This window comes from Labeo rohita, chromosome 3 (assembly GCF_022985175.1).
Source record: "Labeo rohita strain BAU-BD-2019 chromosome 3, IGBB_LRoh.1.0, whole genome shotgun sequence".
Classification (NCBI taxonomy): Eukaryota; Metazoa; Chordata; class Actinopteri; order Cypriniformes; family Cyprinidae; genus Labeo; species Labeo rohita.
Genome location: NC_066871.1, coordinates 20,858,567 through 20,877,659, shown reverse-complemented (window position 1 = coordinate 20,877,659; position 19,093 = coordinate 20,858,567). Strand labels below are relative to the sequence as shown.

General features: G+C 39.8%; 1 protein-coding gene across 5 annotated transcripts in view; it reads right to left on the bottom strand.

Moving 5' to 3' along the window:
* The window catches only part of lrrc4ba (leucine rich repeat containing 4Ba), a 79,544-nt gene that overhangs the window by 20,631 nt on the left and 39,820 nt on the right, over window positions 1–19,093 (bottom strand). For 3 of the 5 annotated variants that reach the window (XR_007827455.1, XR_007827457.1, XR_007827456.1), the window contains exon 4: window positions 13,606–17,520. Coding sequence is in view for 2 of the 5 variants with exons in the window: in XM_051106220.1 (XP_050962177.1) it covers window positions 15,568–17,520 (1,953 nt within the window). In the remaining 3 variants the exon portion in view is untranslated. Of the gene's footprint in view, window positions 1–9,449; window positions 17,521–19,093 lie in introns of those variants that run through there. The other 2 variants (XM_051106220.1, XM_051106219.1) reach the window with 1 other exon arrangement.

Here is a 19,093-nt window from a genome sequence, read left to right as displayed (position 1 = left end):
TGAGCCTATGCTGAAATAAAACTACATTTAAGGAAAAAAAAAAAAAAAACGTATTTCATAGGGCCTTAAAATTTTATTTTTGTTAAACATTTAACAAGCTGCTGTTAAATTGTGTGAGTGTTATGATTTCAATTAATTAGACATGATTTTTGTATGTTATTAAAATTTAATTTAACCATTAAAGTGTTTAGAAAACTGAATTTGGAAAAAAAATAGAACGGACTACATAGGGCCCTATACTTATGTAACTTTTTGTCCCTCCTCTCTACTTTTCACAATCCAATCAAATCCCACTCTCCATTTGTTTCTGTTTCACTGAGAAATACGCACATTTACTGAATTAAAATTGGCTGCGAATGTTGTTTCATGTCGATTTTTAAATGTACGTCTAAATTCATACAAGCAGACATACAAAACACACACTCATGTTCTCACATCCCCCGTTTTGCATTTGTCGTTTGTTTGATCCTGTTTTTGTCATGAAAAACATCCAAAATAACCACCCACAGTTCAATACTCATTTTGTGAAAAAAAGAACATCTTTTATTCCATAAATTTATCAGTATGGCACATGAACAGAGATTGAATGGTCTGAAAAAGATTTGGCACAGAACCATTACAGCAGAACGAATCTGCCCTCCTCCACACACACACACACGCACACGCACACGACACATTTCAGATGTTAATAATACACACATTCCAGAGCGATTTATCCAACAGGTTCAAACAGAGTCAGGAGAAACAATCACATTAACAACTACTTTCAATATTTCAGAGGGACTCAAACAACCCGAAGTGGCAGATGGGGGGAATGTTTAATTGAACAGAGGGAAGGAAATATCTGAGGCATCAGTTTGCTTCTCTGTTGTGTTTCTGTTTTTTCTTCCTCTCAAGAGAGGATTGTGGTTGCAGCGTGCGTGTTTGTGTGTTAGACACCAGACAGTCGTGAATTTCTAGTCCTTCAGGAAGAAAAGGATCAACGAGATGGGGGAAAGACTGAGAGAGAAAGAAACAAAAAGAGATGAATCTGGGAAAATAAGGTACGACGACAAAGGAATAAAGGGATCGTTGCTGAATGAAATTATGTCATCTTTTGCTCACCCTCATGTCGTTCCAAACCCAAATGAATTAATTCCCAAAAGATTAATCTTTTAACAATACTCTGGACACATTTTATATTTAATAAAAGTGAATGAGGACTCAAGCAAGCTGATTCAGTTCATTAGTTCAACTCACTGACTCAAGAAATTATTGAATGAAGTTGTTATTTTTGTTTTCTTTGCTTACAAAAAGTATTCTCGCAGCTTCATAAAATTACGGTTTAACCACTGATGTCACATGGACTATTTTAACGATGTTCTTACTACCTTTCTGGGTCTTAAATGTGTCAGTTGCGCTGCTGTCTATGCATTTTTAGAAAGCACTCGGATTTAATCAAAAATATCTTAATTTATGTTCTTAAGATGAACGAAGGTCTTACAGGTTTGGAACGACATCAGGGTTTCATTTTTGGAGGAACTATCCCTTTAAATTTCAGACTGGTTGAGTCCATAGACTTTCATGGTATTTTGCATCTTTTTTTGAAGCTTTACATTTGAGCTTTATTTTATAGCCTCAGTTTAGTCATATTGAAAAGTTTTTCTAGAATATTTTTCAAAAATTCTTTTGAAAGCCATTCTTTCTGGAACAGGTTTGGAACAGCATGAGGTTTACATAAATTATGACGTGTTGTATGGTTGCTGTCCACAAAATCAACAAGGTGAGTAAATGATGTAGATTTCTGGGTAGAGCATCCCTTTGAAGGGCTGAATGAACAGCATAAGGTACGGAGAAAAAGAAAGTCCCTCTTTTCTCTCTTTCAGCTTCTTTCTCTCTTAAGCTGGTGACTCAGAACGAAAAGGTCTGATGTGTTATCCGCATGTTGGAAGATATAGATGTAGGGAAGGAGGAAGAGGGTGAGAAAAGGAGAGAGAGGGGTGATGTCAGCTGTGCGCCTCTCATTCCTGCAGGTTACTAACAGTGAGGTCATCACAGCCCACAGCAACGCTTGACATACAAGGATAGCAATGTCCCTGCACGCACACACACACTCACATGCTTGCACCGAGACACACATGACTCAAATTGGCAGACGGACGGACGTCCACAGTCTTACGTACACACACGCTGGCTGTCAATGAGCAAACGCAGCATGTTCACAGAGACACCTACAACATACAGTATGCACCTTCACACACGTCACACAAACGCATCAACTCGTATGCCCACACACTCATTGTTTGGTGGATGTACAAACACCTTTCTTACTTAGTTCACAAAGTCATTGGCGCAGACATGCCTACACGCACACACACTCAAATAAGACGTGATGAAAAGTGACAAGACATGTCCGAACGTCCTATGACAGCCAGCCTCATCTCATTCTATTTTCTCTCTTGATCTTTTTCTTTGTCATAGATTTATCAGCAGAATTAGCACGAGTTTGAGAGTTTATTTCCATGCTTTATTTTAGCCCTCAGTTACATGTTATGGTCTAGAGGAATGATCATTTGACCAGAGCGCAAAAGGTCAAAAGTTCATAACCTTTAATAAACCATTTTAAAATGTATTATTTTTGTTAGTAAATTAGCACTGGGTGCCACATTCGTTTGAGTTTTATTTGGTAATGGAGAGTGGCCCACAGATGAACCAAAGAGGTCAAGGTTGTGCTGGTTTGGATGGTCTAGTTCATCCCCTGCTGGTAGATTCCCACAACTATAAGAGTCCATGACAATTGTGAAAATATATGAGGGTTGTCAAAGTTAGCATGTGCATTTAAAGAGGCTTTCGCACCGGAGGAACCTTTTTCACAGTTCCTACAACCATTGATGGAAGTTCACACATGAACTAGGAACGTATGTAGTTTTAGGATCCTGTTTGGGGGAACTAAATTAGCTCCTAATTCAGAGTAGGGTCTCATACAGTTCTATATGAACTACCAGTGACATAAGCGTATGCTGGCCAAACACATACGGAAAACACAGGCTATCTGACATTTTGAAAAAGCTGTATAAAAACATTGACTCCATGAACATGGAAAGCATGATAATAACGGCATTTAGCTATCTGTTGTCTGCAGTGTTGTGTTCTTTTCTCAGCCTCGAAGAAATGTAACATTGCAAACCATGAATAAATAACTTGATGAGAGTCATACTTGGCTTCAATAAATAGAATATTGATTACATTGTTAATATAAAAATCTAAAATAGAATTGTTTCTCTCTCTCTTTCTAACATTAAGTAATGTTTACTTAAAGAAAATATGATTGGTACATGAATTAAAGAAAAAAAACACTGAGGGCTTTGCCTCCTCATTCCTCATTTTAGAACAGCACTGCACACCACTGGAGTCCTTGACATCCAAATGTTTAAAAACCTCAGGGCTAGTACATGAACGTTGTCTAATGTGACGTCTTCTGTGGTTGGGGTTTTGGGAAAACCCCACTGGGGAAGAATAGAAAGGAAATTGGTTTACAAAAATGACTGCGCTACGAACATAAATCAAAAGCTTGAAAGCTGACAGAAGGGGGGGAGAAGTTTAAAGTAAAATCAATAATTCTAGTTAAACTTTATTTCATATTGATAAATGTTTACTGTTATGTCACTCTGTGCCTTTTAAACTTATTGCACCAAAATCAGTGCGAGATTTAATGTGCTGAGATAATAGCACGCTTTTGTTTCGCCTCTTCTGCAAATCTTGTTCTGCGTTCCGCCGCACTACACTGTAACTGGGTCACATTTAGATCATTCGGTTCGCTCAGTCTCAGATGGCACCGGCGCTCTGACCCCGAGAACCCAGATCGGGTTCTCCTGCGGCTCTAGCGTGGGTTCGCTTTATGCCCTCACAGCGTGAGCGGGTTCTTCATAAGGTGATCAGGTCACAGCTCATTGGTCTTTCACCAGCCTCTCCACAGGCTGGCTGGAGACTGTCCACTTTAAAGTTTTTTCCAATGCACTGCCTCTCAAACATACAGCATCCCTTTTCAACTTCATTCAAAAACATCTCACAGGGAATTGAGCCAATAAGATGCCCAAAACTCATAACAGTAACAGTGTTGGAGGCAGAAGAGCAAAAGGCACGGTCTGAAACTCAACTGAGAGTTCATCCTCAGAGACGAGCCAAGATGCTGCTTCAGCCGTTTTAACAGGGCCGACTCATTCAGGATGCTGTTACACATTTACACAACCCTACACTGCAGAAAATCATTTTCATAACCAGTGTTTTGATTTCCAGTAAAAATATCTAAACGTCCTTACAACATAAGGATTTTGCTACTTCAGCAGCAAAACTGAGCAAGCTATTAAGATTTTATAAGAGAATATATCTTAAATTAAGTTTATTTTTCCTACTCAATTGGCGATGTGTGGTTTGTTTGTTTAAGGCTGAAACTCATTTGTTATATTTATGTGTAAAAACAGAAAAGAAATTGCCAGTGGGGTTAGAAAAATAAACTTTATACATGTATATTCTTTGAACAGTACAAGCCTTAATATCTTAAGCCAGGGGATTTTAAAATGTGGTCCATGCACTTAGGTTATGAAATGCAATGAAATATGAAGAGTTCAGATGCAAAACCAGCTAAAAGCCATCTCGGTCACAAATGATATAATGATATTGAGTGAATGGTCCTGACACACAGTATACGTCCATCAAATACTTTTACTTCAAACTTGCTAAATTCCAGCCTCAGCCCAATCAGAAGTGCCAGTACTTACATAGAAACCTATACAAAGTAGCCAGAAAGAAACGCTCTTTTTAAAGAAATAGGTCAGATGGATTTAGCTGGTTTTGCATCTGAACTCTTCATATGTTTACATAGGCCACGTTCACACAGCAGCTGAATATGGTTGTCAGTCCTCTATTTGAGTCTTTGATACGGTTACGTTCACACACAGCACGGTAATTTACGGGTGAGACAACCGCACTCTATAAACGAACTCACATCCGTAAATTTTCAGGTCTCACAACTGCACTTTCGGAGCACTCCCGGTCCGTCTTATTTTCTACGCGTGACTCAACTACTCCGCTCTTCACCCAAATTTAAAAGCTGCTGTCGGTTAGTGAAGATTTGATGAATGAACTCGCGGTTCGATTGGACAAGATTGTCGTGTCAGAAAGTGATAAAATCTTAAAATTTATGGGCGTCGCCATCTTTGATATTACTTTGGTCACTGTCGCTATGGTTACTGGTAAGGTAACACAGGCTTGACTCCAGTTCATACAGACAGTATTCCAGACGCTTCTGTAAGCTGCTATGTGAACGGGACATTTAGAGACTCACACCTGTAAGTAAATGCGGTTGTCAGTCCCAAAAACTGACAGTGTGAACGTAGCCTTAAAGGGACATTTCACCTAAAAATGAAAATTCTGTCATTAATTTTTCACCCTCATGAAAAAACCCGTTCCAAACCCGTAAGATCTTCGTTCATCTTCGGAACACAAATTAAGATTTTTTTGATGAAATCTGAGAGATTTCTGACCTTACATAGACAGCAATGGTACTACCAAGTTCAAAGCCCAGAAAGGTAGAACATCGATAAAATAGTCCATGTGACAGTGGTTCAACTGTAATGTTATGAAGCTACGAGAATAATTTTTCTGTGCAAAGAAAACAAAAATAATGACTTTATTCAACACTTTACTCAACGTGTGTAGAAGACTGACCCGGAAGAGAAGAAATTGTTGAATAAAACCATTAATTTATTTATTTATAACTTTTTTTTTTTTTTGGGCCTTGAATGTGTCAGTTGCATTACTGTCTATGCAGGTTATGTTAGAAAGCTCTCAGATTTCATCAAAAATATCTTAATTTGCGTTCTGAAGATGAACGAAGGTCTTAAGGGTTTGTAACAACATGAGGGTGAGTAATTAATGACAGAATTTTCATTTTTGGGTGAACTATCCCTTTAAGTATCATCTTTAGTTTTACATTCACAATGGCCAAATTTGATATTACTATTTAAGTTTTCTTGAGTCAAAAATCGCAGAGATTAAGATTTCAAAATCGCAAGATTATTATCATAAGATTATAGATTATTTAATTCTATTAACATTAATTTGCCAAAAATATTTTAAAAATTTAATTTAGTAAAATGACAACATAAAAGCCAATTATTTAAAAATGATATTGGTTTTTAACTATCACACTTTTTTCTCACACAGGAAACACATGAAATTTTACACCTGCCTTTATATTTTAGTTAGGTGGTCCCTCACAACAGGATCATCACATTTGAGGGTCCTTGCCTTCAAAACTCTACATCTAAAGTGACAACAAGACAAAAACACTGATAAAGAAAATGATTTTTTGCTGAAAAAAAGAGACTTTCTAAACCAGCAGAGCAGAACACCTCATGGTGTCTCTAAACCAAAGAGCATTGTGGGAGGACACACAGGACTGAAGAAGAACGAAAACAATATTACAAGGGATTTCCAAGGAAATAAACGCTGTGAACTGAAATTTAGCAATATAATTCATTCCCATTAGCAAACACACTCAACTGCAACCTTATCTTCATAGCCTTCGCAAAACCTAACAATAGCCATTTTTGTTTTCAAGGAGTCAATACCCAAAAATGCAGCCTTTCTGATGTTTCTAGGAAACACGAATGATAATTAACCACCATCACGAAAGCTAGTGTCATCCCTCAAAGTTAGAAAGGAGCTGAAGCAGCCAAGTCAATCTACAAAATGCAGCCTCCTAAATCAGACTTAGAACTTGTCATGGGGTACGGATGGATATTACTGCAGACATGCGGAAGCACCCGTATAAATACATGCATACATGTCTGGCCCATGTGCATTTACCAGTCAGTCAAGTGCCATCCAATCACAAATGACAGTGACATTTGAGAAGCTTGTACCACGGAGGATTACATTAGATGACAAGGCACAAACTGTACGAAATTACAAAGAAGACACTGATGCGGTTTCCGAGTCTGAGGTGTCACATGTAATTATCAATGCCTCTGTCCGCAGGCGCATTTTTGAAGGAGGAGGCGGGTAAAAACGCTCTTTATTGACTGAGGTGAGGGTCTAGGATACAATTTTGCATTAGTGTGTGTGTGTGTTCAGGGGCAATCAGTGTTTGACAAGCTGCTGCGGGCTCTTGTACAGATCAGCGCGATGACGCAAAGAGACGTTGTGAACGACTGATCTCATTCTCTTTATAAAACCCCTCAAACACACAAGCACATAAATGTCCTGATGGGTATCTGGAAGCCCACACAAGATCTACAATGGCAAACGAGGCACATGTTCAAACAAACCATACACACGCTCCCTAACGCGATAAATCATTATGTGTGACTTCTGCCGCACACACTCAAGCTGCTTTAATGCTCAATTCCAAATCTGTCACACACACTCAATCTCAGGGGCTAAATAAGTCTTCAGGGTTGAGCAACACACTGGTCCTCTTGCTCTCTTTCACCCTCGGCATCAGAGCAGAGGACGACAGTTTTACATGCATTGAGCGGCAAATAACAGTAATATGTTGCCAATTACAAAAATAACAGAATAACTGAGTCTGGCAGTTTAGGCCATAAAAGAGAATTATTACAATTTAAAATAACCATTTTCTGTTGTAAATAATTTAACTTCTTGTGATGGGATACTGAATCCTTAACATTACTCCAGTCTTCAGTGTCACATGATCTTTCAGAAATTAGTCTAATAAGCTGATTTGCTGCTCAATTAAAATCACTTCATATTATAATTATATTGCAAGATTGCCGCTACTATTTTTGCGGAAACTATAATATGTTTTTGATTCTTTGATGAAAAACAGAATTGATTAAAAATAGAAATCTTAAGTCTTTACTGTAATTTTTGATCAATTTAATGCATCCTTGCCATAAGCGGAGCGTGTGCAAGGCTGGCCACGAGGACTGGGGGCAAAAACGCCACCAAATTAGACAAAAATGCACAGCAACAAATGATGTTTTAAGGTTCGGGAGGAGCACGTCAGATACCTAGCCTAATTAACACAACAGGAGCTCAATCAAGTTAATCAACGCTATAGATTCAAATACAGCTGACTTACCTCTATCCTTCTGATGGTTTATCAGCATTTCCTCACTCCGAGTTCTCACTACACCTAGGGGGGTTCTGTGGGTTCGGAGCCCTTCCCCGGACAGCACGCCAAATATGCATTACTATACTCGTGAATTAAGTTAAATCTATTATGTCTGTTGCTAACAGAGTGAAAATGAATAAAAAGTGTCGATTGCTGCACGGAATTAAGATCTGCTGATTTTGCACCATATTTCTTTTTTAACAGCATTTTTTTAGAGCATTGCACGTTATAACCAATATACATGATCTCATGACGAAAACGTACCTGTGGGAACTTTTTCGCAAGACGTGAAATACGTACCAATAAATACATATCACTGCAGTTTCCAACAGAAATGAGTGCTAGAGGGGGTAAAACAGCAAGCTCTTGTAATAATTTTCGTACACAGTTATGATTACAGCTCCATATGTTTCATCATATGTAGCTCAGCCGGTGCAGAATTGGACTTAGGATGTGGAATCCTTGAGTACGAATCCTGTGAAAAACATGACTAATGGTGAAAGAGCTGAAAGAAATTGAGGAACAAGCTAAAACGGCATGCGTGCAATTGTGTTTTTTAGGTGTAGTGCAGGTACGTTATTTTAAAACGTCACAGACAGAGCATTAGAGTTATAGCGCCACTCAATGGACATTTCAAGTCAGAACTGCAGTGACATGTACAAAACCAACCTCATATAAAACATACCATATGTACGTTCATCTGTTTTAGCACCACTCAATGACATTTCGCATTGAATTTGCCACGAAACGTACAAGGCGGTACGTATTTAGCGCCTTGCAAAAAAGTTCCCACAGGTATGTTTTCGTTATGAGACCAGATTGAACCAATCACACGTTTCTGTTGAGCTTAGGAATGCATTGGCCAATCAGACATGTTCAGATGAGTCATCGCTGAAAGACCTGATTAGTTGAGTGTGCGCACTTGCTGAATGAATTCTACATTCTTGCAAATTCTCTCATCATAAACAAAGTGCAGATGTTCATACAATGCAAGTAAGAGATTCATTTCACAGTGTAGAAAGCTTTATTGATTATAACGATAGTTTTTTTGAGAGTGCTTAAACTCACGATAGATCACAGTTATAATGTTCTTCGCCCGCTTTTTGTAAATAATTGATTCGCTCATTGAATAATCACAGAAATTAAATAATTATAATTAGCAACTTACAATTTTTTTTTAGCCTACATGACACCCATAACTGGTACCTGGCTAAAAAGACAGGTTTATGATGTTTGGAGTTAATACATTACACTAACATTAGGCTACTTTTAGCCTAACCCTGTAGCTGGTTCACCATCAGCCTATTATCGTATAATTTTCTTTCCAAAAAAAAAAAAAAAAAGTAAATAAATAAAAACATTTCTCACTGACACCAAACTTTCAAATGTGTACAGAAAATATGGGCCATTTTACAGAATTGTTTTAAAGTCAGAGTTGGAAACATCTTGGAAAAAAAATGTATCTTTTACCACAAATTTTATATATATGCAAATTGTATAATATCCAAGGTACACATTTCTAGTAATTATGCTGTCAATTCTCATACTGTACTTTCAGAATGTTTTGGAATATTTGTCCTCCACAAATTTGTCACTACCGAAACACAGTAATATATAATTTAATAAGAAGGGTTATATTGACCTATTAAGATTTTGTTTACATTTTCCTTGCATTTTTTTTTTTTAATTTTTTTGTTTTGATTTGTTGCATTTTGAATACAATTTTTCTTTGTAAAAGACAAAAAGTTTATCATACTGATTTTCAAACTTTTACACTGAACCAAACACTACCATAACATCTTAGTTGATAATTGAGTACACTTTATTTTTGACAAAACATCCCATGTTTCGGTCGTGACAGCACATTTTCAGTAGTGACTAATGCTTTGGTAGCGACCACATCACATTACAGAATACTGATCACATACTAAAACACTAATAAAACATACTAAAATAATAATAAAAAAAAAATAACTGTTTATTTCCCCCAAATGAAGAATTGTGTGTTCCCTTTTGCCACTACCGAAAAAATAATGACATGTTTTGGTCGTGATTGTTTCGGTAGTGACAATTTTAGGGAATAACACCCCAAAAAACAAAAGATGTCACTACTGAAACACCACCAAATGCTAATCAGAACATGGTTAGCTAGCACAGTTCAGAACAGTTGTACACATATAAAAACTAAATGTTATTGAATAACTTGCTGAAAAAGTGTGCTTAACTGCAGAAAATGTTCGGTAGTGAAGTTCCTTAAAGTTACACACAGATTTTCAGACTTTTGAAAGCAAATTACCTCGAAATGATGGGACCTATCTACGCACACCATGTAGCTATGAAAAAGGGGGACATTTCCTGATCATAAATGTAGGGGTGTAGTTGAAATCAGTCTCAGCCAATGGACAAAAACATACATTCTTTCGGTAGTGACGTAAAATGCAGGACACATGTGAAGTTACATTTTTTTAACTTCACTTTTTTACAAAATCAAAAAGATATTTTTAAAAACAACAGTGAAATAAAATACAAAAATTATTTCCATATCATTTTCATAAGTTGAAATTTAGGGGTTAGGGTTCAGGACAGTCACCTCCCAATTGAAAATACCCAATAAATTATGTTTTTATATATATATTAAGCTTACTGATGTTTTAAATACTATTGTGGGTTTCAATAGATAATAGAAGGATCTTTAATGCTTTTCAAACATGTTTTTGGTTGTGGGACAGCAGTTTGGACCAATTTTGTAGAATGGCCCATGTATTCTTGTTTTAAACTAAAAAAAAAGGTTTATGCTTAATATTATTTGCCAGTTGAGCAAGAAAAATAAAGTTTAGATTTACCAATGATATCTAGACACTCAATTTACTTGACAAGTTCTTTTTTGCCATTGCACAATGCTGTTCCTCACAATTGGGAGCATCGGTGTCAGAGCGCCGTGACGGTCTGTGCAACTCTGGTAAAAACTGAGTTTGTTGGGGACACAAGCTACATCCACACCCTGCCATGAAAGATTTGTCTGTTCTGTCTAGCCCTGACAATTACAATGAACTAGTTTTATATGTGAAGAATGACACCATCCCTCACAGCTGCTTTAGAAATGGACCAGCACCAGCAGTAGGGCTGAAGTATGATTTGGACGCAATTGATATTCCGGCGACACACTCTCAAGTGAGTAGAAGCGAGTTCGACTTGGTTTTGCGAGCAACCAATGCTATAGACCTTCTGCTGATAAATCCAGGACCAAAGTGCAAACGACCAAACACAAATCTTTGAAGTAACGCTAGAATAAGATATTTACCCCCAACACCCAAAAGCAAGAGCTGCCCTAGATTTGTCTGTCAAAGCCTGAGCGTCTGCAACTTTAACGCACAAAAAATCGGGGACCACTGTCGCACGTCTGAATTTCTGAATTATGTATCACGAGCGCTACTAGGGAAGTACCTCCCACCGCTTCAACCGGTTGGAAATTGGCACGACTGCCCCCTGACTTCTCAATTGGGATATGAGGGGAAAAAAAATAGAAAGGAAAATCCCAACTGATGTTTTTTCCTCCATTCTAGCTAAGAGCATCATTCAGAAGATCATACACAAGCCTGAAGCATAGGAAAATACGCTAAAGTGATTTAAACCGGGGATTTAAAATGGATGTCTGACTCTCACGACAGTCTCTAAATAACACAGATGTCTCAAACACACACACACAAGAGCTCACCACGTGCACGCTCAATGACAACAGAGTCTCTTATTGTAAAACACACTCGCTCCGCACAAACACTCTCTCTCTCTCTCTCACACACACACACACACACGAGAGGGCAACAAAAACGATATCAATGAAAAACATTGGTTGAAATACATGGATGTCTTCAAATAAGCGTACAAAAGCTGAAATGGCCATTTCCATAGTTGTCATACACTCACACACAGACGCACGGTTAAGCCGAAACCCGCGACACCACATTCTCTGGTGCTCTTTGCATAAGTCCTAACCAGCTGGTGGGCAGGGTATTTCTCTGCAAAGCGTGTTTATGAGAGAGCCGAGTAGTGTGTGTGTTTTGGGCCCTGTGACTCAGATACCGCAGTGCTACGAGGGAGAGAGAGGGCTCCTGTCTTCCTACCTTTGTCACAGCGTTCGTAAGACTTGAGGAAGCGAGAGATATCTGAGGTTGCAGGCTGGGTGAAGATCATGAGATATGTGCTATGTTATAACAGTCTCTGCCCTGTCCCACTACCAATCTGCTTGGCAATACTTTCTTGTAAGTTGCTTTGGAAAGAAAGCATATGCCTTGAGCACAAATGTAATGCGATTACTGTCTGGTACACACATATGCACACACACACACAAACAGATGTGTATGTTAATCACTCGAGAAGCAAATGAACATATGCAAATCTCCGGCGCGAGAGGGAGAATATGTTAATTTTCGAGCGCAGGGGATGATGTGCCTATGGAAGATCAATGGCGTGTTAGATACGGACATCTCGATGACTGCTACTCAAGGTTCGCTGCGAATTTCAAAGCTAATTTCCGACCGACGTCCTCGCATTTGCATCCGAGACCCGAACGCCGTGATGGGGACTGTCGCAGCAGCAACAGTTGCCAGGGAAACCTCACCATAGGAACCTGTTGGGACGCCGTGCCAGAGTATGGGTGCGCCAATATGCCGGATGACAATTGACACGGCGGTGTGCTCGCGTGTGGATATTTGTACGTGTTGTAGGCTAACAAGGTTTGACAAACACAGGCACGGGGACCCACAAAGATGGCACCCTGGCTCTGACAGTGTTTGGCACATTAGTGCGAAGGCGTGTTGCCGTGGCAACAGGGTGTTGACACGGCACAGTCGCACTTCTCGGCACTGATAATGGGTGACATTCTGAGAACGAGCGTGTATCAGAAAGCGGGTCTCTCTCTTTCCTCTCTCTCATATCTCGTCCTCTGCAGAGAAGAACGCTACCACCAGCCAAATCACATTCTGTCTGCATCTCGGGAGAACTGTCTCCAAGCCGTAAGCTCTAAGGGTTACATACAGTGATACCTCAAATACATGAGAAAAAGAAAAGACAAAAACATAGAACAAATCAATGCCACCAAGTTTCACAATTTCAGTTGCCAGTTTGTGTGCCATTTATATATATATTTATATATATATATATATATTTATATTTATATATATTTTTTTAAATTTCGAAGTGACTTCTGCTAACAGAACATTTTTCATAATTATAACGAGTGTAATATTAGCTAATTATAATAACAATAACAATATTACAATTAAGATAACACTTGATTTTGAAAAAACGAAACGAAACGAAAAGAAACTAGATAAAAACAAATAATGAAAGACACTTATTATCATAATAGTTTTGTTTTAAAAGAGCTCTATAAGTTTCTATAGTTGTCATTTATTTGTCCATGTTCATTTTTTTTAAAAAATGCTTTCCAAACTCCAGTCTCGCTCACTGAGTGGGTTTTCTCTTACCTTTCGAAAGCTGTCCTCCGTTCGCTTTCTGCTCAAACAGTAGTTCCGTCCACATGTCTGGACACAGTGTTCGCAATAATCCATTTTAGCCCTGCGGCAATCGCCAGAGTTTGTGTTCTGTCCTGAATCTCGCTGATTCACGTTGGCAAAAAAGCAGGGTCCTGGTAAAGTTTGTTTGTCTTGTACAAAACCGAGGGGACAGGCCATTGAGGGAGCCATTTTAAGGCCCATCCCTTTCTTTGTTTGGAGAAGTTGTTGTTGTTGTTGTGGCTTGGTAATGCTTCAAGCAAATCGCTGTCATTGTCAGTACGTCCACTGCTATTCCAGAGGGGATTATCAGCTGTAGCGACAATCACTTTTTTACACAATGAAAAACAAACACCACCTCTAGGTAAAAAAAAAGAAACCGACTAAATCCGCTATGCTTTTTGACACTTGACGTTTTTCCATAATGATGATAGTAGTAGTAATGTAATGTCAACCGGAGCCTCAGCTTTCAAATCGGATTTTACTAAAACTTCTCACTAAAAATATGTTTTCTCAATATAGCAGCATGTAGATCGACGTTTACAGTGTTGTTCTTTCCATTGCATTGCATACTATCATCATTATTGTCTGTTGGTGATGGTGATAACCGACATCGACCCAATCTCAAACGCCCTGCGGAATCAAAAGTAGTGTTTTTATAATGTTAATTAAAATTACTTCTCCTCAATGACCCTGTTAGTTATAGAACAGGAAAGGGAAACCTTTTAAGACTTAAAAAACAAAGCCAAAGTATCTGAAATCAAACACAATTTCCAGAATAGCCATCCCTGGCCCTCCGTCTCCTCAGGATGCCCTTAAGTCCTGTGAAGGTGTACCAGTTTCAGACACGTTTTAGTTTTTATGCAGAGAAAGGAATTATCAGTGACAAAGCGCTACAACAGCAGCTGCTAATTCTTCAAAAGCCGTGGCTTTCAGTCAGAAAAAAATGTAAAGATTCTTCATAATTTATTTCTCTGAATGAAAATATATTTATATATCATGTATACTTTCATAGTTTATATATTCTCTTAAAATTTGTATATCTTTCATTGTCTTTTTGCGCTTTAAGTTCTTGTTCGTTTTCCTCTCTTCCCCTCAACTGTGAGAGCCTTCGAGAAAGGGGAGAAACTGAGTCCATCATGACGAAACATAAGCCCTCTACACAGTGCTGGTCTACTAATCCATCTTTCCTTCGTAGGACTGCGAACCTCTACAAAATCTTAATGATCCATTTTGTTATCTGAGCTTTACGGTTCTCTAAACCACTTACACGCGTGATTTTTCGTTCTCAGCCACTGTCCATAAATACTTAAGGTTGTTCATGTATTTCTATATACACTTCCTACCTAATGGTGCGTATGGTTTTGATTTTTGTAGCATCTCTGCGTTATTGATGGAGGTCTGTATACGGTGGTGTACAGTATACGCGCAGATCTTTTCATCTTCTGAAATGTGCCTGTACACATGCGTAGTGAGGCTGATGTGCAAAGATTTTGCTTTGGCACAGATTGGTGCAAGTTTGGCACATAATTATCGATCTTGCATTACACAAAAATGTATCGATTCATATCGTATTGGCAAATGTGGTTTTGTTTGCTGATGTCGTCTGATGATCCCCTTCGCACGTGTGGATCAGAGTAACGTAAAGACTGTGAATTTAAACTGCGGAGTGGTTGCCTGTCTTCCTTCTAGAAATTCCCCCGCTCTTTGCCAGCGCATGTACTTGGTAGTGATTTCACAGCTGTATCTTGTATTCTTGTGTAGGTAATATTTCATACAATCCTGGGTCTGCCTTTCTCATTACTCCTGAGAACATACCCATAGGGGTTGAACAGCCAATACCCTTCATCTGTTTCTGTCTCCCTGATACTCTTTCTCCATCTTTTATCTGTACATTTACCATTCTCCCTCTCTCCCTTACTCTCTTTCTCAACTTCAGATCTGGGTTTCTTGGACATTCTCCTTGGAGCCGCTCTTGAAAAGCAACGGCTCAATCTGTGGGTTCTGCCCTTTACCCATCAGGCCTTTCAGTGACCCATGGATGCCAAGGGTCGGCAGAGGCATTGGAGAAGGCATGGAGCATGATGTACTACCTGCAGATACTGGCACCTGCGTGCAAGAGATAGGGGTAGTCTGGGCCTGGGAGCAGGGCGAAGGGTTGTTGTTATTGTTTAGGCCTCCACCCGAGCCTAGGCCCAGACCCATCATGTTATTGTTAAAGTGATGGGCCTTGTAGTAATGATTGAGATGCTCCGCTCGCGCAAGGTTAGGGAGGTTGACGATTTCAGGGTGGTGCAGGCGCAAGCTCTGTCCTCCTCCGCCAGACCCTCCTTGCGGTACTGTGGACCCTCCTGAGATGCCGCTGCCACGGATGCCCGTTCCTGCTCCGATCTCGTCTTCGACGTTAATGATCTCAATGGCTCGTGCCGGCCCGTGGTGTTTGTGCAACTGATGCTGCTTCCTCAGCTTGTAAAACACCACCAGCATGACGGCAGCCATGAAGGTGATGGCCACGAAGCAACCAATGATGATCTTGGTGGTCTTCATCACGTCGTCTAGTCCAGAGGGATAGTTGGGTTCAGAAATGGGGACGGTGAAAGTGGGTTTGGTTGCTCGGGGAGAGGACGACGAGCCAAGGATTGAGAGAGAAGAGGCAGTAGTGGGGACAGCTTCATGCCAGAGGTGCCCAGAAGGTGTAGGCCCAGGAATATGGATGAAGGTCTCGTTGAAGGTACGCAATGCAGAATCTTCCTCTCCCGTAGTCTCCACAGTTTCTACAGTGACTGTGGTGAAGTAGGTGTAGTTAACACTGACGTCTGCTGCAGTCACATTCAGGACAGCCGTTGCCGTTGTGTTCCCAGCTGAGTTGGTCACCATGCAGGTGTACTGGCCGGTGTCACGCAGAGTTACGTTGGTGAAATTCAGTGTGCCATCATGCAGAACGGAAATCCTGACCCGATAGGAGCCATGGGTCATTAGGGTGCCGTTCGGTGTGATCCAGTTCACCGAGGTCATGGAGGTACCGGTGCGACACTTGAGCTCCGCAGCCATGCCCTCGGTCACATTGAGGTCAGTGGGCGGCTCCACTATGACGGGGGCATAGCAGGTGAAATGGCTCTGGTCTAGCTCTCCTATGTACTTTCCCTTAAGGTAGGGTGGTGCGTGGCACCGCGCACAGCAAGTTGTGTTGCTCGGCACGGTTTCTTTCAGCCACCAGCTTAACCAAAGCACATCGCAGTTGCACACCCATGGGTTGTGATTGAGGTGCACTCGCTCCAGCTTCTGCAGAGGTGTGAAAAGGTCATGGGGCAAAGAGTGCAGGGAGTTGTGGGACAGGTTAAGCTCCTCTAGGTTCTTGAGATCATCGAAAGCATTGCGCTCGATGACCGACATCTGCGAATGCATGAGCCATAGTTTCCGCAAAGATTCCAGGCCTTGGAAGGATCCAGGTCTGATGATTTCCAGTCGGTTCCCAGACAACTCTAGCTCCTCCAGTCGTACCAGAGGAGTCAAGTTAGGGATGTCCTTTAGGCCACACATACCCAAGTTCAGGTAGCGCAGGTTGATGAGTCCAACAAAGGCTGCGTCCGATATATAATCCAGCTTCTTGAGCTCACCTAGGTCAAGACGCCGCAGAGAGGGGACGCGGTGAAAGGCGTAGCCTGGTAAAGTCTCAATGGGATTGTTTCGTAACCACAGTTCCCGCAGCTTGCTGAGGTACTCAAAAGCTTGCGATGGCACCAGCGTGAGGCGGTTGTCGAACAGTTCCAGAGTGTTGAGGTTTGGGAGGCCATTGAAAGCACCCACTTCTATCTGCCGAATCTGGTTCTTGGAGAGCTGGAGGATCTCCAGGTGCCGCAGATGTTTGAATGTGTCTGATTTTATCACCTAAGTGAGAAAATTACAGGCATAAGTTTAGGATTAAAGGTGTGTGTGATCTATTTGTTCCTGTGAAGGATGAACATTTTAGAAAATATAAAGTCATAGACGAAGAAAGCACATTCATTACTGATTGTCGTGCTTTACAGATAAGTTGTTCTGCAAGTTGTTACCAGTCACGCTTAATGTTTGAAGAAAAACACATTAAAGGAATAGTTCACCCAAAAATAAAAACTGTGTCATTGTTTACTCAACCTCATGTTGTTCCAAAACCGTATGCTGTTATTTTTAATCAGTGAAACACAAAAGAGGAACTTTTGAAGAATCTTCAAGCAAGTTTCTTTTTCAGGTCATGGTGACCATTTTTTTCTTATCTCCAAAAAAGACAAAAAAAAAAAAAATCACTTTAAAATGAATCCATATGTCAGCTTTGTGCAAGGAACAGAATAAAAGTTGCTGTTCACAGCAAATCTTACCCTCTGCTATAACACTCAAATGTAATTTGACGCATTTGAACTGGCATTTGAACCATGTTCAGTTCTGACACACACAAACCAATGCTGTTTATTGTCTATGTTAAACCTGGCACGGGGCAATGGACCATTATAGAGAGGAAAATATGAGTGAATAATGAATTAAAAACATTACATCTGTTCTCACACACCATTATCATACGGCCTCACAACAGCGCATGTAATACTTTTATTGTTTCTGTTTGTTTATGTATCTTAACAGAAACTGTTATGAACTAAAAGGAAAAGCACTGAATACAGTTTTTAAAGGGATAGTTCACCCAAAAATGAAAGTTCCGTCATTAACTACTCATCCTTGTGTCGTTCCAAACCCGTAAGACCTTCGTTCATCTTCACAACACAAATGAAGATATTTTTGATGAAAGCCGAGAGCTTTCTGACCCTGCATAGACAGCAATGCAACTGACATGTTCAAGGCCCAGAAAGGTACACTCTTAAAAATAAAGGTGCTTTAAAATGTTCTTCACAGCGATACCACAGAAGAACCATTTTTGGTTCCACAAAGAACCATTCAGTCAAAGGTTCTTTAAAAAACATCTCTTTCTTACCTTTTTGTAATCTGAGGAACCTTCTTTCACCACTAAGAACCATTTGTGAAACAGAAATGTTCTTCAGATGTTAAAGGTTCTTTATGAAACCATTTAGACAAAAAAGGTTCTTCTATGGCATCGTGAAGCATCTTTATTTTTAAGAGTGTAGTAAAGACATTGATAAAACAGTTCATGTGACATCAGTGGTTCGACTGTAATTTTAAGAAGGTAAGAGAGCACTTTTTGTACACAAAGAAAACAAAAATAATGACAACAATTTCTTCTCTTCCACATGCGTCGTGGTACTCATGGTAAACGGCTGCGGAGACTGACACGGAAGAGAAGAAAATGTCTACATTTGAATTGTCTAAATTTGAATTCCGAAGGTAAGGTTTTAAAGGCTTGGAACAACACGAGGGTGAGTAATTAATGACAGAATGTTAATGTTTGGGTGAACTTTCCCTTCAAAACCCAATACAAAAAGGCCACATAAAAGGCTTGCAACTGTAAATCTCAGTA